This window comes from Salvelinus sp. IW2-2015, linkage group LG11 (genome assembly GCF_002910315.2).
Source record: "Salvelinus sp. IW2-2015 linkage group LG11, ASM291031v2, whole genome shotgun sequence".
Lineage (NCBI taxonomy): Eukaryota > Metazoa > Chordata > Actinopteri > Salmoniformes > Salmonidae > Salvelinus > Salvelinus sp. IW2-2015.
This window is the reverse complement of record NC_036851.1, coordinates 29,144,826-29,170,536: the sequence shown is the minus strand read 5'-3', so window position 1 is coordinate 29,170,536 and position 25,711 is coordinate 29,144,826. Positions and strand designations below refer to the sequence as shown.

The window sequence follows — 25,711 nt, the reverse complement described above, 5'->3', positions numbered from 1 at the left end:
GGCTCACTGGTTTATGAGAAAAAAAGCACTGTGGCGTTCCAGTATTCTATTTACAAGACAGAGGGTAAAGCAGATGCACATGTAAGTAATCTACATTTACATTAGGAAAACCCATCATAATAGGCTATTTATTACTTGTAGGCTATGTTAAAATATAATTTGGATGTCTGAAGAATATGCATAGACAATGTGTTACACATTGGTGAGCCTCTATCAATCATTTCTTAAATCATATTATGTGGTTCTGTTMATTTTTCGTTTAAACTGGCTATCTACATTTTAAACAATAACAAAGCAGACAGAGCTATGAATACAAAAACCTTCCATGCTATCAAAATTATAGTTTTAATCATATTTCTTTACTGGAAAATGTTTGTTTACAATTAAATGAGCATATTTTTTGGGTTCTGATGGGGTTCGACAGTTGAACTAAGCTCATGAGGCATGTATAAGGTATATTCTTAGGAGCTACGGGTAGCCAAATCGCATTCATTTTAAATGACAAAAATGGATGCACCAATCTCAGATTGCCCCTTTAATTTGGTATTGTATAATTTAATTGTTTTGAGTTAAAACAAGGTGTTTATGTGTTTCCTCTATTTCCTCTCCTTCAGTGTCTGATCCTATGCGGATATGAATACGAAATAAGGCTTCAGCGCAAAATTGCGATTACATTTTCCCACGTGCGTAAAAGGTAACAACACAGCTCCACACTAGGACGCTTTGCCTTGACACCTGTTAGACGAAGAGGCAAAGAATACGCGGTACTTTAAAACAACCCTCCACTGTTTACCGGTGGCTGAACATTGCTGCAATTGAATTTTGGGCGTCGCACGCGGACTGGCAGAGGATACGGTCAACACAATGGAAAGTACCATATTAAATGAGCAGGACTTTTGGTCATTCAACAAATCCTGGAGGAACTCAACCCTTGGCAACGGGACCACCGGGGGAAACCAGACTAACCCCCTGAAACGGAACGACGAGGTGGCTAAAGTGGAGGTGACCGTGCTCGCCCTGGTCCTGTTCCTGGCCCTGGCTGGGAACCTGTGCGTTCTGGTGGCCATTCACACCACCAAGCACACACAGTCCCGAATGTACTACTTCATGAAACACCTCAGCATCGCGGATCTGGTGGTGGCTATATTTCAGGTCCTGCCACAACTTATCTGGGACATTACTTTCCGTTTCTATGGACCCGATATCCTGTGCAGGTTGGTGAAATACCTTCAAATCGTCGGGATGTTCGCCTCTACCTATGTGCTTGTTTTGATGTCCGTAGACAGGTGCTTGGCGATTTGTCAGCCGCTTCGGTCTCTGCACAAGAGAAAGGACCGCTTCTATGTGATTATATCGTGGGTCCTCAGCCTATTGTTCAGCAGCCCACAGATGTACATATTTTCTCTGAAGGATGTTGGAGCCGGAGTGTATGACTGTTGGGGTGACTTCGTTGAGCCCTGGGGTGCCAAAGCGTATATAACTTGGATTAGCCTTACCATCTACATCATACCAGTTGCCATACTGAGCCTTTGCTATGGGCTAATAAGCTTTAAGATATGGCAAAACTTTAGAATGAAAACCAAGAGGGACCAGTGCATAAGCCTCACCCCGAAGACTTCGAAAGGTCATGCGCTCGCCCGGGTGAGCAGTGTAAAGCTCATCTCCAAAGCGAAGATAACCACCGTTAAAATGACATTTGTCATAGTCCTGGCGTATATTGTTTGCTGGACACCTTTCTTCACCGTGCAGATGTGGACGGCTTGGGATCCAGCGGCGCCCCGGGAAGGTAAATTTAAACTCCACCTCGAAAAGAACCAGTAAAATGCAGTGTGGTGAGCTTATGTGCGTAATAGGAGCTACTTTAACGATGGGCTTCGCAATTCTAGACTGAAGCAATTATTAATATGTACATTTTAAAGTTAAACGACAATGAATGTCCATGGTTAATTTAAAACGCTCAGAACGTATTCTGCCTTGGGGTTTATCATGCGGCGTGCGTAATGTTGCATGCGGTGTACTATTATTTATCAGACTTCGGCATTCTGGGCACCGAAGCAGCCCACAGCTCCAGTAATGGTGTACGTAAATACTTTAATAATTACGAATAGCTAATAGCCTCGATGGTAATACAAATATACAAAGATACACTATACAACCTTTGCCATTGACAGTCAATTGAAATTCGCACAATATTGGACACTGCACTTTTACCCATGAAATGTTGGCCAACCTGAGGAACATCAGAGAATGTATGCMATTGTAAGATTAGACGCATCATATGGAGTAGCCGCCCACCCACACAGGCAGTGGATGAAATTACATAAATTTAGATAATTCCGCAGCATCTCATTATAGGCCTCCAGCCAACCAAAATGCCATGTTGCAAATGAAGCTCTGCCCACCTATCGAATGTTATTGTGACTTGTGGAGACGCGGGTGCAACGATCCGAATATGTATGGCATAATGTTACATTTGCAAAAAAAACATTATTCGTTTTATTAATTTCATATATCCCTATATAAGCCATCAACATATCCTTCATTTTTGAAAAGTTTTGAATTTGACAATGGTTTTCAAGAATTGGTACAGTTTGTTTTATGAAGACAAAAAAACACCACCACCGTCCATTTGATTCACTCTCTGTAACGAACAACATCAACATTGACAACAGTGATCTTATTAGGCTATAATACCCCTCCACTGAAGCGAAGCAAATTATCCTACGCACGATAATTTACATGCTACCAAAATAAGTCACTGGAAGCAGTCTTTCATGAGTGTAACCTGCGTGGTTTGCGCGCATCTCTGAAGCCCAACCATCCGAGTCTGCCTGCAGTTAATCATTAGTTTGAGTATACATGTACGCCGAGCTATTGTTACCTGGGAGGTACATCGGCGCGCAAGAGTGGGGCCACGCATGTCATCTCCTCAGTCCAGCACACAGGGCAGCCGCACGGCACGACACCCTAGAGCTCTTCGATGGAGCAGCAGACAGTCCACTGCAATTAATCTCTTAATGACCCGCTTTATGGCCACATCCAATGTTATTCATTAACTCATTGGTTTTCGTCAAATATGCTATTGCTGTTGGCAGTGGCGATTTTAGCATATAAATCTTGGTGGTGCAACAAAAAAAAGAGTGGGATGCATGCCAGCAAAGCCAGTGCACAGCACAACACTAAACAATACATGAATTGCACTATAACGGTGACAAACGGTGCCCACAAACTGTTAGGTCCTACATAAAGCTGTCCCAACAGCAGAGTCCCAACAGCATTTCCAACACATTACCACTGCTACGCCTGGCTATCAGCAGAGCCTTGTCTGGCAGCGAAACAGTTCATTCAGCCTCATTTACTGTCTTTAAAAAAAAACATAGCTGATATGGCTGACTTGCTTAAACAAATGTGGTTTCTACTGACAATTGAGATGTACAAACTATGGCATAAGGGGACGAAAAGCGAATAAGAGGAAATCCATAATTTCGATTAAGACATTAATGAGCGAGCTAGGACAGACATAGTCAATATAATTATTTGTTCAACACTTTTGAAATGTACAGCGAAAGAATTCAGAACATCTTACAGTGTTCTCCCTGTACACCAAGTCAGAACCATAAGATAAATAAAAGGGGCATATAAGCAAACAATGAAAGCGCTTACAATATTCTCATCTTGCCTATGTCATTTGGCCATCGCTCATCCATATATGTATATGTACATATTCTTATTAATTCCTTTACACTTGTGTGTAAAGTTGTGAAATTGTTAGATTACTTGTTAGATATTACTGCATGGTCGGAACTAGAAGCACAAGAATTTCGCTACCCTCGCATTAACATCTGCTAACCATGTGTATGTGACCAATAAGATTTGATTTGATGATTACGGTTCTCAAAAACAGGTTACAGGCTACATGTGCACCACCAAGTCAGAACAGTAAGCAACATTTTAAGAGGTGAAAATAAACCAAATTATTAGAGTGAGGCACATGGGCTACTAACAGCTTACTACATAACATACACTTAGTATTACTTTCTTAGCTACAGTATACATATCTCTCTGGCATATTACATCATTTATGCAGAAACATACAATACATTTTAGGACTCACCTTGTTGTGCTGTGCTCACTTGAAGTGGTGGTCCTACTTGTGGGCAAATTTTGTCATCAAACTTTGTCATCAAAGTCTGGCATTCTCTGGATTTATGGTGCTTTCAAGACAAAAGTGTTGAATCATGATGACGTCAGTGATCTTCAGGTCATAGCTCTAGAAAGAGGCCCGAGTTCCCAATTTACAATTCCGAGTTGGATGAAAGTTCAAAACTTATTTTTCCAGTCGTGGCTCGTTTTTCCCCGAGTTCTCAGTTATCTTGAACTCACTAAAGTCAGATTTTGCAGTTCCGAGTTAACAGTTGTTTTGAGTGCAGCACAAATCATGCTTCATTGACAGCATGGCCAATGTTGAATGTTTATAATTTTGAACTAGGAAAAGAGACCCTTAATCTTAGACTTGGGACCACACAGCCACTCCACTGAACAGCAGGCTAGTGATTACTTTGCAATGCTTGCAGTTAGCCACTGATTCCTTCCAAACCACGCATTGTTGAAGTTGCAATTTCCTACTTGTTGTGTGTTAATGTTTATGTCCAATGGCCAATGAGCACCAGCTACATTTTATCTATAATTTCTATTAATTATTTATCTTCATTTGACAAGGATTAAAAAGGATTTGCCAGTAGATTGTCGACTGGATTCATGATGATGACTGCTAGCTAAGATTTTGAAAGTATGATGTTGACATGATCAGTCCAATCAAAGCTAATGTAGATAAAACATGATTTGATGTCATTTTATCTGTGGCCAATGACCTTCTTGGTGGGCACTTCTAATGTAACTCTATGGCAGCACCCAAGGGGGCTTGAATATTTGAGGTGCCATAGTGTCCCCATGAGGGACAGAACACTGAGCCTGTGAGGACCGACACTGGAGTAGAGAAGCAGGTACGGGGAGTCAACATTTAATTAGGAACAGACATGGAACAGGACAGGAACAGCGTCAGAACCGGGTAATACACAGATGTAAGACAATTACTGCAGCAGAGGGGAACAGAGTTGGGGAACTGACAAATATAGGGGAGGTAATAAACATGTAATTGAGTCCAGGTGAGTGCAATAAATCACTGATGCGCGTGACAAGGGGGGGAAGAACGTGAGCAGGCGTGACAGAGCCAATCACGGCACAACGCTCCGTATTTCCTGCTGGCTGCCCCACCACCACAGAAAGCACTGAGCTAGGCTGAAACACCTACATTTTGTAGCTGCCTTACTCAAGAAAACAGAAAAGAGACCACGTTTGTATGCAGCTTTATTAACTCAATTATATATATWTTTTTTTACATTGTTTTCAAACTGATATGTGACACATATTAATGCCAAAATAACATGCAAAACAGGCAAGCCCAAATTGTACTTTATTTATTTTTGCTAAAAATGTGGAGCTCAAAACCGGTGGGGCTCTGCCCTGAATGACAGGTCGCCGCTGGCAGTTCGAGTTTTGCATGCCATTTTTGTTTACATTCCTTTATAACCAAATTGGCCTATAATTACTGTCCGGAAGGCATACACATTACACCAAGGTTAACCTCAGGTCTCCCCACTGGAAGCCTGAGGTAGGGGAGGGGAGAATCTATGAAATAGGGCACCTCTAACTTTGTACAGTACTAATGCAATTAGCAAAATCAGTCACACTACGAAATACTACCAAATAAACCACAATTCATTCATAATATTGTGAATATATAGTTTCACAGACATATTGTTGCATTATTTCTGGTTTGTGCTAAATCGTTAAGAATAATATAAAACCAGTCTGCACACCACCATGGTGAATTGGTTTAGTCTTGACTCTTGGTTGACAGTGTTGGGGAATGGTGGGGAATTTGGGAATTTGTTTCTATTTGTCTTTGTTACTTCTTTTTGATATTTATGAGTCTTATTTTTGTATATATTTTTATATTTATATAGTTTTAAATGTTATGATAAATTATTTGTGTGGTTCCAAATGTCTGAATAAAAATGACAGTTACGGCAGAATGGTGCTTTGTTGTTGGCGGGGGGCTTCGCCCTGGGAGCCATACTAGCTAGCACCGCCACTGTGCACATTGTCAAGAAAGATACTACGTGGCACTGGTGGAAGATCATACCTCACCACCATTTGACTTATGTTGGGTGCATGGTTCTATAAACATCTTTTCCAGTTGTGGATCAGTGCTCAAGATGTGCCAGTGTTTTTTAATGATGTGGTCGAGCTGTTTACCAAGTGGGGAGTATTGAAGGAAGGGAGGGCGGGGCAGTTTGGGCGTGAGGCTGTCGTCCTGGGTCGTATTTTTATAAAGTTCCCTTGCGTCATGCAGCCATTCCTCTGGGTAACCCCGCTGTCTGAAACGCTCATCCAGATAGTCGGCTTGTTTGTCATAGTCACTTTGTGTAGTACAAATTCTGTGTATGCGACTGTATTGGCTAATTGGGAGGCTTTTTCTAGGGGTGAAGGGTAGGAGCGGTCTCCGCGTAACAGGGAATTCCTGTCTGTCTGCTTCCTGTAAAGATCCGTGCTTCCACCCTACACCCCTAAAAAAGAGCCTCCCCATTAGCCAATAATGTGGTTGCTCCACTAAAAGTTTTGCAATTACGCTGTGGGACTTCATTTGTGGTTTAGTACAGTACCCTGCGTCACTACTTCATTGCTCCAGACCAGCAAAAGGGGGAGTTATACCACTGATTATGTTTTGGGTCCCAAGGTGCTACTGTGTCTCTGTAGTACTGTAGCCTACTCCCGACCAGTCATGTTGTACAGTACAGTGCCTTAGTGGCGCAACGGTCTAAGACACTGCATTGCTGTGTTGCTACAGATGCTGGTTCAATCCCGGTGCTGGCCTTGACTGTAGGTTTTTGGTTTCTCTCCCTCTAAAAACAGAAAGAAAGCATTTTAAATAACAAACTGGCTTTATTTGCAAATTAGTAACAAGAATGGCCTTTTTGGCCTTTTTCTCACTAATTTTACGTTATTTGAAAACAAAATAATCTCCAAAATATTGTTATTATTTAAACAAAGCGATTATTATTATTAATTTAGAATTATGTAAGGGCGCGCAAGGTTCAAGGCACGAGGGCAGGGGGCACGGGATGGGCCGCAGAGCCGTGCACAGAAGACGGACCTACCCCATGGGGAAGGGAGCTGGAGGAAGGGAGGGGTGGTGGACCCCCACCCCGCTCCACTGGGTAGCAAACKGCTGGACAACGGACCGCACTGAAAAAACGCATGGTTGCCAAGAAAACGGTTTGTTTTGCTAGATTCTTAAAATGTATACGCAGCATGTGTATGTTGGAGTCACTTTTAATTCTTAATTGATCTACTGTTTCTATCATAGGCCACTGTAATCGAAGGGGGCTCAGGGCGGTAGCATTCTGCTCATCTGATGAAGGTGCACATGGATCAGATTCAAACTTTGAAGACCGAGATCGAATCATTGAAGGCAAACCAGCAGAAAGAGAAACATTATCTGAGGGCAGAGGTACGGGCGACATCTGATCCATTGGTCCAGAGCCAGGCGGCATCGGCGGAGAGTAAGGCGGAGAATGACGCGTTGAAGAGGGCGAGGATCCATGCCACGCACACCTGTGAGCTCTGGAACTCCACCTCCGACAGGCAGAGTCAACATACCTGGCGGGTTCATCAGGTCGTCAGTTCACCCTGCCATTTCTACTCTTCTGGCAACAGAACTTGACCAACTACTCACTAGGCACAGCAAGGGCTGTTCTGCTACAGCCTAATAAACAAATGCAGGTGGCTTATATCTTCAAAATGCTTTAAATGCTTTATTATACAAATGTATACAAATGTATATAGTGTACAGTACTGTATTTCGTCATCATCATGTTGATGCTTTCGTTAATAAAATAATGATAAAAATACTCTTTCAAAATGCAGATATTGATTTAGTTATGGATCCATAACGAATTACTATGGGAAAAAAATATCACTGAATTAGAGAAATATCAGAACAAAGTTGTCTAATGAAGGTAAACAAATTGTTGCTTACTGGAAAATACTCTTTCAAACACACATGGTCACGTTGTACAAYGCCATTATGGCTATTAGCAGGGCTATATTTTGGACTTTATAAATATTATTTTGGCCTTTATTCAGATTACAATCGCTCACTGTCATTTAAAAAAAAWAATAATAATGTCCAAAATATCGTTATATATAGCCTACCCGCTGTGGATGACTATTTCAGCACCGTTTCGCATTTCTCTGAGACAAGCATGGAGAAACGAAAATGTTCAATTATATTCCATGATATTCTTAAAATATATGTGTTGACTGAATATAAGCCAACATCTCTCTGTATTTTGATACGTTGTGAATGAGGCCTCTCGAGTGACGCAGCTGCCTAAGATACTGCATCGCAGTTCAACATGCTATGCTACAGATGGAGGTTCAAAATCTGTGCTGGCTGCCACTGGGAGACCCATGAGGAGGCTTTTGGTTTTAATTTAGAATCCTCCAATCCTCTATATGTAATTATTGGCGGAGAGTCACGTCGTATTTGTTGATATACTGTAGGCCTACCATACGCGACATGAGTCTCACCAGTGTTGAGTAATGTGCTGTTAAAAGTGGGTTTAGGTCTTGTTTATTTAATGAGCATATTGAAGTTAGAAGCATTAGGATACAACTATTTTAGCAATGTTTCACACTGCTCTGAGACAAGCATGGGGACTGGTCTTTATTAATCAAAGAGATTCTTATATTCACTGAATCTCCATTTGGGTGTAGAAATGTTATGCTCTTAGTGTAACCTTTATTTAACTAAGAAAGTCAGTTAAGAACACATTATCTTTTACAAGGACAGCCTACTCCTTCCTCCCTATCAGGGAATTGAACCCCGGTCTCCCACRTGACCGCACGACACGAGGATTCTTTAGTTGAATAGCCCAGTACTGCAGCCTACTCCTGACTGTCACGTTGTACAGTGCCATATTTTCCGTTCCATCCTTATATATTTAAAAAGCATATTGAAGTTAGAAGCAATAGGATTTGAAGCAATAACTATTTCAGCATCGTTTTGCACTGATATGAAACAAGCATGGGGACCGGTCTTGATAAATCAATGAGATTATTATTTTCACTGAATCTCCGTTTGGGTATTGGTTACACTACAATTAGGGTGTGGAAATGTTATGCCCCTTAGATATTAATTTAGAATCCTCCAATCCTCTTATGCTCTTAGTACTGTAGCCTTCTTGGAACAGAAACACCATAATATTAATCAAATTAATTAAGCTAAATTTATTAAAATCAATCCCATATACTATGTTCTTACAAAAAAGGTTTTAAATTCTCTAGTAATGCCAATATTGAAGACTATCAAATGCTTCTCAAAGATGCCCTCTAGTGGTCAAACTAGCACTAACTTGCATTAATTGTGAAAATGGCTGACAATTAAATAATGTGCCATAGAATTCTGCAGCAGTCCGCAAGGTGTGCTGCAGTATGACGCAACTTTTAAAGGAGGAAACACTGTATGTCATTTTGATTGGTCTTGCCTTCCAGGTCACCTACTTGGTCATTTGGTATATATATATTATTTTCTGGAACTACTACATGTACCAATCGCATTGTTATTCAATTATTAGAGACACACAAATTGTTTTTGCACCCAGCATGCGTCATGTCCGTAATGGTCATGTGAGGTGAAATRTGTATATTTTGGCATGTGAGCACTCAGTTTGTTTGTTTGAAGATCTGATGAAGATCCGTTTCGGATTGAAACATTGTCAATAAAGCGGTGAATTGGGAGTTTTCTTGTTCTTTACTAATATACGGTATGACCAGGGTTCAATACCCAGTCAATCACACTTTACATACTGTATCCCATTAGCCAGGCCTATTCACATTCGGATTCTGGTATGCATGGGAGGGGGATTGGACAATCTGCGCTGAACTAAATACAGTAGATGGCCTACTGTTTGGGGTTGCCATGTTGTTTATGTTCTATCCTTTGAAGAGGTATAATATATAATTTAAGCTGTATTGCTGTAAACAGCTAAGGAGCATGGTAAATCAAAGTGAGACCATCCATCCATTGGAAATACATCAGAGGTACAGCACAGCACTATTTATTCAAATCAAATTCAAACAAATCAAATTTATTTATATAGCCCTTCTTACATCAGCTGGTATCTCAAAGTGCTGTACAGAAACCCAGCCTAAAACCCCAAACAGCAAGCAATGCAGGTGTAGAAGCATGGTGGCTGGGAAAAACTCCCTAGAAAGGTCAGAACCTAGGAAGAAACCTAGAGAGGAACCAGGCTATGAGGGGTGGCCAGTCCTCTTCTGGCTGTGCCTGGTGGAGATTATAACAGAACATGGCCAAGATGTTCAAATGTTCATAGATGACCAGCAGGGTCAAATAATAATATTCAACACAACTGTTCTCTTCTGTTCTGTTCCCTTCTGATTCCCACAGCAGCAGCATCACAAATGATTTCCCAACATTTCAAGACAAACACCAGGAAATAAAACGAGGTGGTAAACAGTTATTAGAACCCCTAAACAATCTTGCATTACAAGTGWATGGAAAACTATAGAAATAACAATTCTCAGCCAAAGTTATCTTAAAAAAAAAAAGTAGAGTAGATGTCCGCGCCCCCATGGAAATATATTTAGCATAATCAAAAAAAAACATCCAAATCCATCTGTTTAAGCTAGAGATAACAGTTTCTGCATGGGCTGCGTCTCAATCCACCGCATCCGCCAATGGCAGCCTTCAACATATGCATTGGAAGGTGGCCAAGCTACAGCTGTGTTTGTCAGACCATGAGACATCCCGAAAATCGGTCTTGTCACGGAAACGTCTGTAGCGTCAGAACGGTTTGGCCTACAGACGAATATGACCACTCTATGGAAAGATGAGACCTGTTTTGCACCAGCCTCAAAAGAGTCATCTGAAGGAAGTACAGTGGAAGTGGTTTAGTGCTCCCAAATATTTTGTATGGGCAAAATAAATAAATAATAATTTCCTGATCTTTATTATATCTTTCTGATATAGAACAGACACCTTAAAACCAACTTCCTTTAGATTTATTTTTGGACTATGTCACGTGTGCTTATGTTTATTGATTAAATGATTCACTCCCTGGACTTGCTTCCCGACTCCCAGCGCACATGTTACAGAATAACGCCTCACCAAAGGGAAGCATCAGGGAGTGTTTTTTTTGTTTTTGTGTTGGAGGTGATGTTGGGTCCGGGTGTCAGTACCGGAGCTACCAGGGAGGCCTCAGGCGGTTCGTCGGACTCTCATGCCTCAGCTGGCTTGACAGGTTCCCATGCCTCGGTGGGATCGATAGGCTCCCATGCCTCAGCTGGGTGAAAAGGTTCCCGTGCCTCAGCCAATGCAACCAGGGAGTTTTCAGCCGGGTCATCAGGATCTCACGCCTCAGCCGGTTTGTCAGGTTTCTGCGCCTCAGCGGAGGCAACCGGTCCGCCCCTGTTCCCCGGGATCGTCCCTTTGGTTGGCGTCCTGCGGCTGGAGCCCCGTGCCAGTTAGGAGGTACTGTCACGTGTGCTCTCTCTCCAGCCCTCTAGGTCGCGATGCTCCCGCTCCTCAGCTGGATTGACAGGTTCCCGCGCCTCAGCAGAGGTGACCGGTTCGCTCCTGATCCCCTGGATTGTCATTTTGGTCGGCATCCTACAGCTGAAGCCGCGCATCGGGGAGGGTGTACTGTCACATGTGCTCCCTCTCTGGCCTCTAGGTCACCAGGCTGCAGATTATTGCGCACACCTGCCACCATCGTCACGCGCATCAGTGCCTAATGACATTCACCTGGACTCCATCACCTCCTAGATTACCTGCCCTCTTCATGTCACTCCCTTTGGTTCCTTCCCCAGGTGTTGTTGTTTCAGTTTCATGTCTGTGCGTTGTTCGTGTTTCTTGTTTTGTATTATGTTCCGTTTATTGATTAAATGATTCACTCCCTGACCTTGCTTCACGACTCCCAGAGCACACGTTAGACTATCTGTTGTTCCATGTAGTGAATCTTTTATTTGTTGAGTTTCTATGGGCTAACAGCAGTAAGGCCGATGCAGTTATATTGGCATATTGAGCATTAACTCTCACGGATACACATGGGATGCAACATGGTGCAAATAGTTTATTTTCACTATACGTTTCCATAAAATACAATTGGAAAATCCATAATATATTGGCTTTAAAATGGAAAAAAAAGTAGCTTATAAACTATTTGAAAGCAGCCATTATGGAAGAGAACCTGGCTGCATGTGGCTATGGAGAGATAAGGTATCCATTAGCTAGCAACACCACAGCCAGCAGAGTGAGCCCAGACTAATGGCTATTACTGAGGAGGCCATTAGTAACACATGCAGTACTTTGCTAATGTTTGATAAGGACCACATCACACTGCCTATTACCTCCATCATGGCAGATAATGATGTCAGCATTACACCTATTCACATTCAGATAACAACCTATCAAGACACACTTGTAATACTATTCTGATGAAACTATAATGTAGGATTTAAGTCATGACACTTTATTACAGAGCAGATTATTTGACATACCCCTTGATAGAGCTAAAATAACCTGTAGCTTCCTTTTCTTGCCACAGAGAAGCTAAACTGTAAATTGAAAACATCAGTACAGAATGGTTGTCAGTTGTGTTTTTCCTCCTCGAAAATCGTTATACATTGGCTCCCCAGAGATGGGCTCAAATAAGAGAATTTTCCACCACTCTCGCAATAAAATCAAACTGCAAACACAAAAATTCAAGTTCTCTGTTTCCTGCTTTCCCTGAAAAGGGGTGAACTCAGCAGAAACATGATTCCCAAACAGCAACCCACAGCAATATCATTGATTGAAGCTTCATGTGGACCTGTGCTTCCTCCCTCTTGCTACACAACAGTACCATAGCTTAAATGTAAGGGATTTAGGACTTGAATACCTTCTCATACTCATATAAACAAACACACTCTAGAGTGCACACATGTAAATACATAATCACACACACACACACACACACATACAGTCTACAAAACATAGACTCACCAGGTGAATCAAGTCAAATGAAATCAAATGTTATTTGTCACATGCGCCGAATACAACAGATGTAGACCTTACCGTGAAATGCAGGTGAAAGCTATGTATGTGACCTCCTGGGGGTATAACTCAATATTAGGAAGGTGTTCTTAATGTTTTGTACACTCACTGTATAATATATACATATAGTAATACTACAGTACTATAGTCTTTTTTTACAATATTTTACAATATAGTGCTAAACCCACAGGAACAAGCTCATTGTTCCTGTGGGTTTAGCACTATATTGTAATTTGTTTTGAATGGCAACATAATGAAGAAAACTGGCTAAACCGTATTTTTTTTGACCAAGACAAAGTTTACTGCCTATGTTGTCTCAATATTGATTATCAGATGCTGATCTGCAGCATCCCATCTATGAGTTGTGTCCATGCCCATCCATACCTGAGTGTACAGCCTTCATACTCCCCAAGTTGCCTCACCCTCTGCTCTGCTGTGTGATGCTGACTGGCAGTGACTCCATCGATCAGCATTCTGTGGTAGAAATTCTATAGTAAGAGAGACTGCAGATTCTTTCAAACAACAACTTTATTATAAGATTTGCAGAAATGAAGGAATCAACCATTACTAAGAATAGTTCAGAGTTGAAAGCTCAACGAACAGAGTTGTCTCTCTCCTTTTATAGAAAGTACATCCTTTTATCTTTGTGACAGTTAGCAGTTGTACAGAAACAGGCCCTGGGAACAGAGTTGTTAAAAGTAATTTAGCTCGTCTGTGTAGATCAAGATAGCTGATATTGCCACCATTCTCTGTTCCTCCCAGCAATTCCCACATAGCTAAATTCCTGCCGGTCGCAAAAACAGGAGGTCACATACTGCGGTCGCACCCAAAAAGTTTGTATCAGTAAAAAATACTAGCATGTAGCAATGGACAATTATTTAAATAAAAAACAGTATGTCTAATTAAACAGTTTAGTATGTAATGAATATTAATTTCCTCCACAAGTCTGCCTTGTCCCCATGGACTCCTTTTGTCCATGGCCACGGTGTGCTCCTCCCTGCATTTAAAGAAGCTTTACTAAAGAGACACCAAGCCTCATTATTGGTATAGTCATTCGAAAAGTAAAGTTTTATTTCCCCCCCCCCTTTTCCCCACCCTTTTCTCCCCCAATTTCATGGTATCCAATTGCATCTCCTGTACAGACTCTGGAGAGGCGAAGGTCGAGAGCCGTGCATCCTCTGAAACACAACCCAACCAAGCCGCACTGCTTCTTAACACAATGCCCACTTAACCTGGAAGCCAGCTGCACCACTATGTCAGAGGAAACACCATATATGATGGGACAAAGACATCTCTGCCGGCCAAACCCTCTCCTAACCCGGACAACGCTGGGCCAATTGTGGACCGCCCCATGGGTCTTCCGGTCACAGACAGCTGCGACAGAGCCTGGACTCAAACTCAGAATCTCTAGTGGCACAGCTAGCACTGTGGAGGCCTTAGTAAAGTGTTATTAAATATAATGTTAGATGTGCCTTTTTATTAAAACACGGAAGTCCTTTTCAGTTGTGTCGACTCAAACAATCATGTGATCAGAGACTAAATAGAGAGTTATTGTACCAGCTTCCATTTAAGGAATTAATAGTGTAGTGCATCTGATAGCCAGGTCAGTGGTTGGCTGAGAGCCAAAACAGAGTCTTGTTTTGGAATTCTACTGCTTAGCTTCTCTGGCAGTGAATCATCTGAAGTGCAGTCTTGATATTAAACTCAGATGATTGTAAATAATTGTCTTTCTTAGAAGAGGAAATAAAATAGTTTGATGTTGTGTCAGCCTTTATGAATGTGCTAAAGAGCCTAAACCGTGGCTACCAGTCAGTACAGGACCTGACAGCAGATTTACGAATCAAGGGAAAGATTCTAATTTGCCAGTTTAGTGTGATTGATCGTCTCCTGGTAAACGGCACCATGAGCTAATCTACCAAAGGTTATTTATCATCATAATTCCTTCCTTCAAATGACATCTTGGCCCCATTCTCAGCCATGCTCCACCTTTTACAAAGCCATAAAACATTTTTATAGACATGATCTGGCAAGACATGTATTTAACTAGGCAAGTCAGTTAAGAACAAATGCTCATTTACAATGACTGCCTACACCGGCCAAACCTGGATGATGCTGGGCCAATTGTGCACCGCCCTATGGGACTGTCAATCACAGCCAGTTGTGATACAGCCTGGATTTGAACCAGGGTGTCTGTAGTGACACCTCTAGCACTGAGATGCAGTGTCTTAGACCGCTGCACCCCCCAGGAGCCCATATACTGTATGCTATTTAACATAGCATACAGTATATATTGAATGTACTGTGGCATACACAGAACATTCATTTACATTTGGACCATTATTATTACTGGTAAATACTTCCAAACACGGAAGCTCTGGCTTTGCCTAACAGAGTTAGAACAAAGAAGCTGTGTGTAAGTGTTAGTCTGTGTTTGTCTGTTTGACTGCTGCTTAGTGCCCCTTGTGGTGTCTCTGGGTCTCAACCACCTGTCATGCCTCAGTGAAAAGATAATCGATCCAATGCCAAGATGCATTCATTCATATCCTTCCCTACCTCACATCTATCCAAGAGCAAGATTATGAATATGAGAGAAGAAACGTATTGAGTTATTCATTCATCTATCATACTGCCTTGTGTTCCTTTGAGATTTAAGTTGTGTCATTTTGTGGCTCAAAGTAAGCTACAAAGCAATAGAATTACAGAGTACCTACTTTACTAACTGCAGGACATCCTAATGCTGCAGGACATCCTAATGCTGCAGGATATCCTAATGCTGCAGGATATCCTAATGCTGCAGGATATCATAATGCTGCAGGACATAATGACTTGTCATATGACTGAGTTTACTTTGTTTCGTATTACCTCTTTATTGTAGTTATCTAGTAGATCAATTCCACTTTACTCTTGCATCACTGAAAGTTGTTTCCCCCACATGTCGGCCCTATCCCCGGTAAATGTGTGTCCTCCCTGCTCTGACACTGTAATCACCAGACAAAAGAATGAGTTACAGTGTTCACACATTTAAAAATTAATCTCTCCAGAAATAAGTCTCTCACTGTTGCCGCCTGCTACCGACCCCCCTCAGCTCCCAGCTGTGCCCTGGACACCATCTGTGAATTGATCGCTCCCCATCTAGCTTCAGAGTTTGTTCTGTTAGGTGACCTAAACTGGGATATGCTTAACACCCCGGCAGTCCTACAATCCAAGCTTGATGCCCTCAATCTCACACAAATCATCAAGGAACCCACCAGGTACAACCCTAAATCCGTAAAACATGGGCACCCTAATAGACATTATCCTGACCAACCTGCCCTCCAAATACACCTCTGCTGTCTTCAATCAAGATCTCAGCGATCACTGCCTCATTGCCTGTATCCGCCACGGGTCCGCGGTCAAATGACCACCCCTCATCACTGTCAAACGCTCCCTAAAACACTTCTCGAGCAGCCTTTCTAATCGACCTGGCCCGGGTACCCTGGAAGGATATTGACCTCATCCCGTCAGTTGAGGATGCCTGGTCATTCTTTAAATGTTACTTCCTCACCATATTAGACAAGCATGCTCCGTTCAAAAAATGCAGAACCAAGAACAGATATAGCCCTTGGTTCACTCCAGACCTGACTGCCCTCGACCAGCACAAAAACATCCTGTGGCGAACTGCAATAGCATCGAAGAGCCCCCGCGATATGCAACTGTTCAGGGAAGTCAGGAACCAATACACGCAGTCAGTCAGGAAAGCAAAGGCCAGCTTTTTCAAGCAGAAATTTGCATCTGTAGCTCTAACTCCCAAAGTTCTGGGATACTGTAAAGTCCATGGAGAACAAGAGCACCTCCTCCCAGCTGCCCACTGCACTGAGGCTAGGTAACACGGTCACCCACGATAAATCCGTGATAATCGAAGACTTCAACAAGCATTTCTCAATGGCTGCCATGCCTTCCTCCTGGCGACTCCAACCTTGGCCAACAGCCCCGCCCCCTCCGCTGCTACTCGCCCAAGCCTCCCAGCTTCTCCTTTACCCAAATCCAGATAGCAGATGTTCTGAAAGAGCTGGAAAACCTGGACCCATACAAATCAGCTGGGCTTGACAATCTGGACCCCCTATTTCTGAAACTGTCCGCCGCCATTGTCGCACCCCCTATTACCAGCCTGTTCAACCTCTCCTTCGTATCATCTGAGATCCCAAGGATTGGAAAGCTGCCGCGGTCATCCCCCCTTCAAAGGGGGAGACACCCTGGACCCAAACTGTTACAGACCTATATCCATCCTGCCCTGCCTATCTAAGGTCTTCGAAAGCCAAGTCAACAAACAGATCACTGACCATCTCGAATCCCACCGTACCTTCTCCGCTGGCAATCCGGTTTCCGAGCCGGTCATGGGTGCACCTCAGCCACGCTCAAGTACTAAACGATATCATAACCGCCATCGATAAAAAACATTACTGTGCAGCCGTCTTCATCGACCTGGCCAAGGCTTTCGACTCTGTCAATCACCATATTCTTATCGGCAGACTCAGTAGCCTCGGTTTTTCTAATGACTGCCTTGCCTGGTTCACCAACTACTTGCAGACAGAGTTCAGTGTGTCAAATCGGAGGGCATGTTGTCCGGTCCTCTGGCAGGCTCCTATGGGGTACCACAGGGTTCAATTCTCAGGCCGACTCTTTTCTCTGTAACATCAATGATGTTGCTCTTGCTGCGGGCGATTCCCTGATCCACCTCTACGCAGACGACACCATTCTATATACTTCCGGCCCTTCCTTGGACACTGTGCTATCTAACCTCCAAACGAGCTTCAATGCCATACAACACTCCTTCCGTGGCCTCCAACTGCTCTTAAACGCTAGTAAAAACAAATGCATGCTTTTCAACCGTTCGCTGCCTGCACCCGCACCGCCGACTAGCATCACCACCCTGGACGGTTCCGACCTAGAATATGTGGACATCTATAAGTACCTAGGGGTCTGGCTAGACTGCAAACTCTCCTTCCAGACTCATATCAAACATCTCCAATCCAAAATCAAAGCAAGAATCGGCTTTCTATTCCGCAACAAAGCCTCCTTCACTCACGCCGCCAAACTTACCCTAGTAAAACTGACTATCCTACCGATCCTCGACTTCGGCGATGTCATCTACAAAATAGCTTCCAATACTCTACTCAGCAAACTGGATGCAGTTTATCACAGTGCCATTCGTTTTGTTACTAAAGCACCTTATACGACCCACCACTGCGACCTGTATGCCCTAGTCGGCTGGCCCTCGCTACATGTTCGTCGTCAGACCCACTGGCTCCAGGTCATCTACAAGGCTATGCTAGGTAAAGTGCCGCGCTTATCTCAGTTCACTGTCACGATGGCTACACCCACCCGCAACACACGCTCCAGCAGGTGTATCTCACTGATCATCCCTAAAGCCAAAACCTCATTTGGACGCCTTTCCTTCCAGTTCTCTGCTGCCTGCGACTGGAACGAATTGCAAAAATCTCTGAAGCGGAGACTTTTATCTCCCTCAACAACTTTAAAAATCTGCTATCCGAGCAGCTAACGCATCGCTGCAGCTGTACATAGTCCATCTGTAAACTACCCACCCAATTTACCTACCTCACCCCCCATACTGCTTTTATTATTTACTTTTCTGCTCTTTTGCACCACCAGTATCTCTCTTGCACATGATCATCTGATGATTATCACTCCAGCTGTTAATCTGCTAAATTGTAATTATTCGATTTATTGCCTACCTCATGCCTTTTGCACACATTGTATATAGATTCTCTTTTTTTTCTACCATGTTATTGACTTGTTTATTGTTTACTCCATGTGTAACTCTGTGTTGTCTGTTCACACTGCTATGCTTTATCTTGGCCAGGTCGCAGTTGCAAATGAGAACTTGTTCTCAACTAGCCTACCTGGTTAAATAAAGGTGAAATAAAAWWWWTTWAAAAAACATCGGGACACTTGTGCTCATATAACTCACAGCCTTAATGACTGACGGATCAATTAGTCCCTATTTACTCAGGTTGTGCTCCTGTGCCCTCCCGCAGATTGCTCCCAGTGATTTAGATTTGAGCAACCTTCGTATTAGAGCTAGAGCGCCAGTCATTAAAGATGATGTGAGAGGAATATTGGAGGAAAGGGACGTATGGAGAGAGATTAGCCATCACCAAGAAGATGTTAAATACAGGACATGAGACAATTCCATTAAATAATTCCAATTCCAATTCCATTGCCCCTAAAAAGCTAATTCTCCTTTTGAAAATATGTGTCATAAAATGTTTTCTAGTGTCAAAATTGACTACTAAGTATAAATAGGATAAAATTGGTCATAAAGTCAGTCTCATCCCAAACAGAGATTTGCGGGATGGTAGGAAAAAATGGTATGTCACAGAATGAAGGATACAGTAACAGTTTTCATTGGGTTGGATTTATTTCAATCTTGCCCAAATGCCCACAGCTGGCAGCACCCAAGTAATCATCAATTCGGAACCCAGCTGCATTGCATGCGACCCAATCGTAATGCCCATGGTCAATTTGGTTAGGCATTCGATATCCTTACGGGGCTAGTTAGGTACCTTCACTATATTACACAATGTACATGGGACAATATTTTTAAATGTCAACATCACCAAAATCCAATGACTTAAAAAAATGTAATCTACCATACATTTACACAGTGGCGGTGCTAGCTTGTATGGCTCCCTGGGCGAACCCCCCCTTCAGCCCCCCCGCCAACAACAAAGCACCATTCTGCAGTAACTGTAATTTTTATTCAGATATTTGGAACAACACAAATAAATAATCATAACATTTAAAACTATATAAATATAAAAATAAATACAAACATAAGCCTCTGAAATATCAAAAAGAAGTAACAAAGACAAATAGAAACACATTTGTGTTGATTTGGCACTCAGGCACCAACACATTACCCATCTACCAACACTGTCAACCAAGAGTCAAGACTAAACCAATTCACCTTGGTGGTGTGCAGACTGGTTTTATATTATTTTATTATAACGATTTAGCACAAACCATAAAAAAATGCATCAATGTGTCTGTGAAACTATATATTCACAGTGTTATGAATGCATTGTGATTTATTTGGTAGCATTTCGTAGTGATGATTTTACTAATTGCATTAGTACTGTACAAAGTTATAGGTGCACTATTTGATAGATTCCCCCACTCTCCCTACCTCGGGCTTCCAGTGGGGAGACCTGAGGTCAACCTACCCCCGCCCCCTCCCCATCTCGTACTTCTGAATGGGAGACCTTCCCAGGCAGTAGCCTGCCTAGCTCACAAACTAGAATCAGGGCGCCCACTCCGACAAAGTTAATTAACCCACAGTCCCATGTGTTGACATGATATCATTGACGTGACGTGTAAATGAGCGATAGAAAACCAATCACGCAAATGTCACCATTAAGAATTTATTTTGTGCAGCTGCCCCCGGCAAGATGCCGCCCTGGGCATCTGCCCATGTCGCCTATACCTAAATCCGCCACTGCATATACACATATTGAAAGCATTTAATGACACATTGACGGACCCAAACTAGCCCCATAGATAGGCTATCCAATCAGTAGCGTTGTGTGGGTAAAATCACTGGGGAAGAGAAAGAGAGAGAAAGAGTGAAAGGGAGAAATGAGAAAGGGAGAGATAATTAAGATGTAAATGATTTCCTCATGTTTGTCCTTAGAAGAACCAGAGGATAATTTCATAATGAGAACGGCTGTCATGTGTATAAGATGTTAAGCTCTGTCTGAAATGTAGATCTCTACAACGTGTGAATGAGATCAATGGAAATCGATCGATCCAATCAGATATCATCTTTAAAAATGTATTGGCAATTTGCAATCAATTAAAATCTAAGTGTGTGTGTGTGTCTTGTTTCCCCAGCCATGCCCTTCATCATCTCCATGCTGCTGGCCAGTCTGAACAGTTGCTGTAACCCGTGGATCTACATGTGCTTTGCGGGCCACCTGTTCTCAGACCTGAGGCAGAACTTTGTGTGCTGCTCTGCCCGCTACCTCAAGTCCTCCCAGTGCCACTGCGAGCGTGACAACGACTCCAGCCGCAAAAGCAACTCCTCCACTTACGTCATCAAGAGCACCAGTAGCCAGAGGAGCGTCACACAGACCTCCACCACATGAGACGCCTTCAATCCCCACAATGGTACCCCCCCAGTCAGAACTGTAAACCCCTCACACACACCCTCCACCACCTCCCCAAACCCACATTTCTCCTTCCCCTACTGTTGTCCCGCTCACCTAAAACTATTGCACTGATTTTTACATTTTAGTCTCAGACATGGTTTGTCAAGAGTAAATTGAACAATTGATTGTTGTACAGATGGAGATTTATTTGGGGACATGTTGAACGTCTCCACTTACAGGCAAAGTTCAGAGTGAGTCATCCATTGATTGTGTTTTCAGATTGATGGATTTACATATTTGGTCCGTGGAGGAGGACAGGAGATGGTAAATGAAAAATGAAGCACTGACTCTCTGTCACTCCCAACCAAGGAGAGGAGGGAGCTGTGTTCTCCTCACCATGGACTTAAAGTCCATTAACATAGGCCTCCCATGCCACAGATTTCGTGTCAATCAGATCTGTAATGGTGGTTTGGATTTTGAAGACTGACCAAGACAGTGACATTTCTTCTAAATTTTGTCAGCCTGAAGGTAAAGCTACTCTCCTCTTGCATTGCTTTGCACATATTGACATATAGGATGTCTCCTGTGCTATGTTGCTCATGTCTGTTGCATCACACCATCCGTTAGGTCACACACACAGTACGTTTCCACTATTACACAGTTTGTGAAATGACAACTGCCATATCTGTCATGCTGTACATGTTTACTTACTTAATTTTACAGAAGGCTACTCAATAAACTAGCTACCATTTTCTTCTAGGATGAACACAAACATCCAAATGTATTTCTTTGAAGATTGTGGTGTACTTTGGCAAAAATGTTCCTACACAATTAATCTGTCTGTACTTTTTGAGTGGTAGGCTGATGTCTTCTTCATTGCAAAATAGGATTGAGAAAATGGACTCAGAACACACTCAGAACACTCAGAATTGGGAGAGCAATTTCATGAATCCTGCTTTGATCTATCTGGATTATTCAATGTATTTTAAAACCTATTGCATAAAGAGGGTGACCTGCCTTAATTATAAATCTACTTGAAACTCTGTTCCTTGTGCACATCACAAATGGCAGTATTATTTTATTTTACTTTTTACAAAGTTGGCTTCTGCTTTTACTGTAAACGTCTTGGTTTTCAATTTATCCTTAAACCTACTGAACATTTAATAGAAAACATAATTTCCTTATTTGCATTTAGAGTGTTGTATTTTGGAAAGTACATACTGTATGTATCTCTTATTTATTTTAAATAAATTGTTTGTGTTCTATCAAGTGAGTCTGAAATGATTTTTTTTGTGCATCAAATGGAGTTGAGCCTTTTGGACCTCATAACTTTATAAAAAAGTATRTATTTTTTTATTTAAATGTTATATTCTATGATAAAAAGGACTTTCAGTAAAACATATTAGTCAAGCTCATGTACTTTTTTTGGGGGGGGGGCATTTTTCTACATGTTAGGTCCATAATCCTAACAGGGTGTACATTTGGAGCCCAAATTAGCCATAGCTCTGTGAGTGAGCAAGACTGAGCTAGCATAACACTTGAAAATTATTTTTACTTCTCTACCAAACATATTTTAACATTTTGAAATGTTAATTGCCCCTGAACAAGGCAGTTAACCCCACTGTTCCCCGGTAGGCCGTCATTGTAAATAAGAATTTGTTCTTAACTGACTTGCTTAGTTAAATAAAGGTTAAATTAAAACATTTAAAATAAACATTGTTTTACCACCAAAGAAATGATGACACTTTCTGAATGTGGTTTAATTTTACAAAGGGCTATTTTCTTTATTGGAGAACTATAACAAACTAACATGGTTCAAAGTGATATCAGGGGCATACAGCAAATCTTAAATAAAATAATAATAAATACAATAATCATGAAAAAAACATTATTGATGATAGAGAATTTAACTATAAAATAAACGTATTACTATTTTAATGCTTATATTTCTCGTGGAAGTTGATGAATAGAATGGTCCAACACACCAAGACAGTTGTGAAGAGGGCACGACAAAGCCTATCCCCCCTCAGGAAACTAAAAACATTTGGCATGGGTCCTGAGATCCTCAAAAGGTTCTACAGCTGCAACATCGAGAGCATCCTGACTGGTTGCATCACTGCCTGGTACGGCAATTTCTCGGCCTCTGACCGCAAGGCACTACAGAGGGTAGTGCGTACGGCCCTGTACATCACTGGGGCTAAGCTGCCTGCCATCCAGGACCTCTACACCAGGCGGTGTCAGAGGAAGGCCCTAAAAATTGTCAAATACCCCAGACACCCCAGTCATAGACTGTTCTCTCTACTACCGCATGGCAAGCGGTACCGGAGTGCCAAGTCTAGGACAAAAAGGCTTCTCAACAGTTTTTATCCCCAAGCCATAAGAATCCTGAACAGGTAATCAAATGGCTACCCGGACTATTTGCATTGTGTCCCCCCAACCCCTCTTTTTACGCTGCTGCTACTCTCTGTTTATCATATATGCATAGTCACTTTAACTATACATTCATGTACATACTACCTCAATTGGGCCGACCCACCACTGCTCCCGCACATTGGATAACCGGGCTATCTGCATTGCGTCCCGCCACCCGCCACCCACCACCCGCCAACCCCTCTTTTACGCCACTGCTACTCTCTGTTCATCATATATGCATAGTCACCTTAACCATATCTACATGTACATACTACCTCAATCAGCCTGACTAACCGGTGTCTGTATGTAGCCTCGCTACTGTATATAGCCTGTCTTTTTACTGTTGTTCTATTTCTTTACTTACCTATTGTTCACCTAGCACATTTCTTGCACTATTGGTTAGAGCCTGTAAGTAAGCATTTCACTGTAAGTTCTACACCTGTTGCATTCAGCGCGCGTGACAAATAAACTTTGWTTTGATTTGATAACACCCAGGGACATGTCAAAAACGCCTATATCCACTGAAAAAAAGTTTCAAAATGCATAGAATTCCCTTTCAAAATCCACATTTTTGTGTTTTTAAGGTAAAGGACACCGACCTTCTACTTAAAGGCTTTTGGAATCGACATTTTACACTAAATAAGAAGTGATATTTCCTGGGGACAGAAAAGGCACCACATTGTAGGAATGACCCAGCTCATAAAGTATGTTGAACTTCTGTATCTTACATTTAAATTAATGTGCACATACATACATGTCATAGAAAGATAGGAAAAAGATTTGGGATGGGATAATGCTACTTTTATAGGCATGGCCTTATGTGTCTGGATCCAGACCACTGGTTCTCAATTGGCTTTTCTATCCCTAACTTCCAATGAGAATGACTGGTCCACCTGGTTACAAAAATAAGTTTGTAATTTCCACTTTCAAATTTCAGACTTGATTTTCCCTCACGAAAAATGTATCAACCCCTAAAAAAAGAATTATAATCCACATAATAATTCAAATTTCCTGTTTCTGCAGGATTATTTTACTGCTGTAGCAAACTGGTTCAAATGAAGATCCTACATCTATAGAGGCCAAGAGGATAATAATAATCTGTGATATCAATTCAAAGAAACCCAAATACTGCTCTGGAATATTTATAGCCAGTCTTATCCATAATTATGTGCAACTGCTGATAGAGCAAATTCCCCACAGATTAGGTTCGGCCCCACTCATCAAAAATCGACAACAGATATTTGTACTTCTCTTTCTCAATCAATATATAAACAAATGCAATAATACCAATGTCGTATATCTTTAGTGAGATAGTTGGCGTCCTCTGATGCCACATACTTGGCTGAATTGTAGGACCTGCAAATAGAAAAATCTATTTATAATTTTAAAACCTGAGGCTCCTTTCTTTCTAACATTCTTACAGTTTCAACAGCCACACAGTCAAGTTATTGGTAGCTTATGTGAAAGAAATGTGAAGCAAAATTTACAATTTAGAATGTGTTTAATCAAAATTATTCAGTTGAGGAAATGCATCTTATTGATTCTGTGATATAATCTTGTTGAAGCACTACAATTCCCATTTCTATTGTACAACATCAACTAGTACAGCACACAAAATTGCACTCCATCACACACCACACACACACACACACAACACACACACACACACACACACACACACACCACACACACACACACACACACACACCAACACACACCACACACACACACACACACACACACACACACACACACACACACACACACCACACACACACACCACACACCACACACACACACACACACACACACCTGACTGTCTAATATACTGTATATCAATTCAGAGAATTGGCTCTCCAAACCCTGTTCCTGTGAATTACCCTCCTGTAGGTTTTCGCTCCAACCCTAGTTGTAACTAACCTGATTCAGCTTATCAACCAGCTAATTATTAGAATCAGATGTGCTAGATGAG

The 25,711-nt window shown here is 42.0% G+C and overlaps 1 protein-coding gene across 1 annotated transcript; it reads left to right on the top strand.

Moving 5' to 3' along the window:
• Positions 1-22,538, top strand: LOC111970133 (isotocin receptor-like). The gene is made up of 3 exons (XM_023996656.2): positions 1-81; positions 615-1,786; positions 21,071-22,538. Exons 2-3 carry the CDS (start codon positions 865-867, stop codon positions 21,322-21,324), a joined length of 1,176 nt encoding a protein of 391 aa, XP_023852424.1. The 5' UTR covers positions 1-81; positions 615-864; the 3' UTR covers positions 21,325-22,538.
• Positions 22,539-25,711: the final 3,173 nt, after the last annotated feature.

What these genes read in the sequence shown, in the direction of transcription:
- LOC111970133 (XM_023996656.2), top strand. Translation starts at nt 865, where the DNA reads ATGGAAAGTACCATATTAAATGAGCAGGACTTTTGGTCATTCAACAAA. An exon ending in TCCAGCGGCGCCCCGGGAAG is followed by an intron (nt 1,787 to 21,070) that starts GTAAATTTAAAC and finishes TTGTTTCCCCAG; the next exon opens with CCATGCCCTTCATCATCTCC.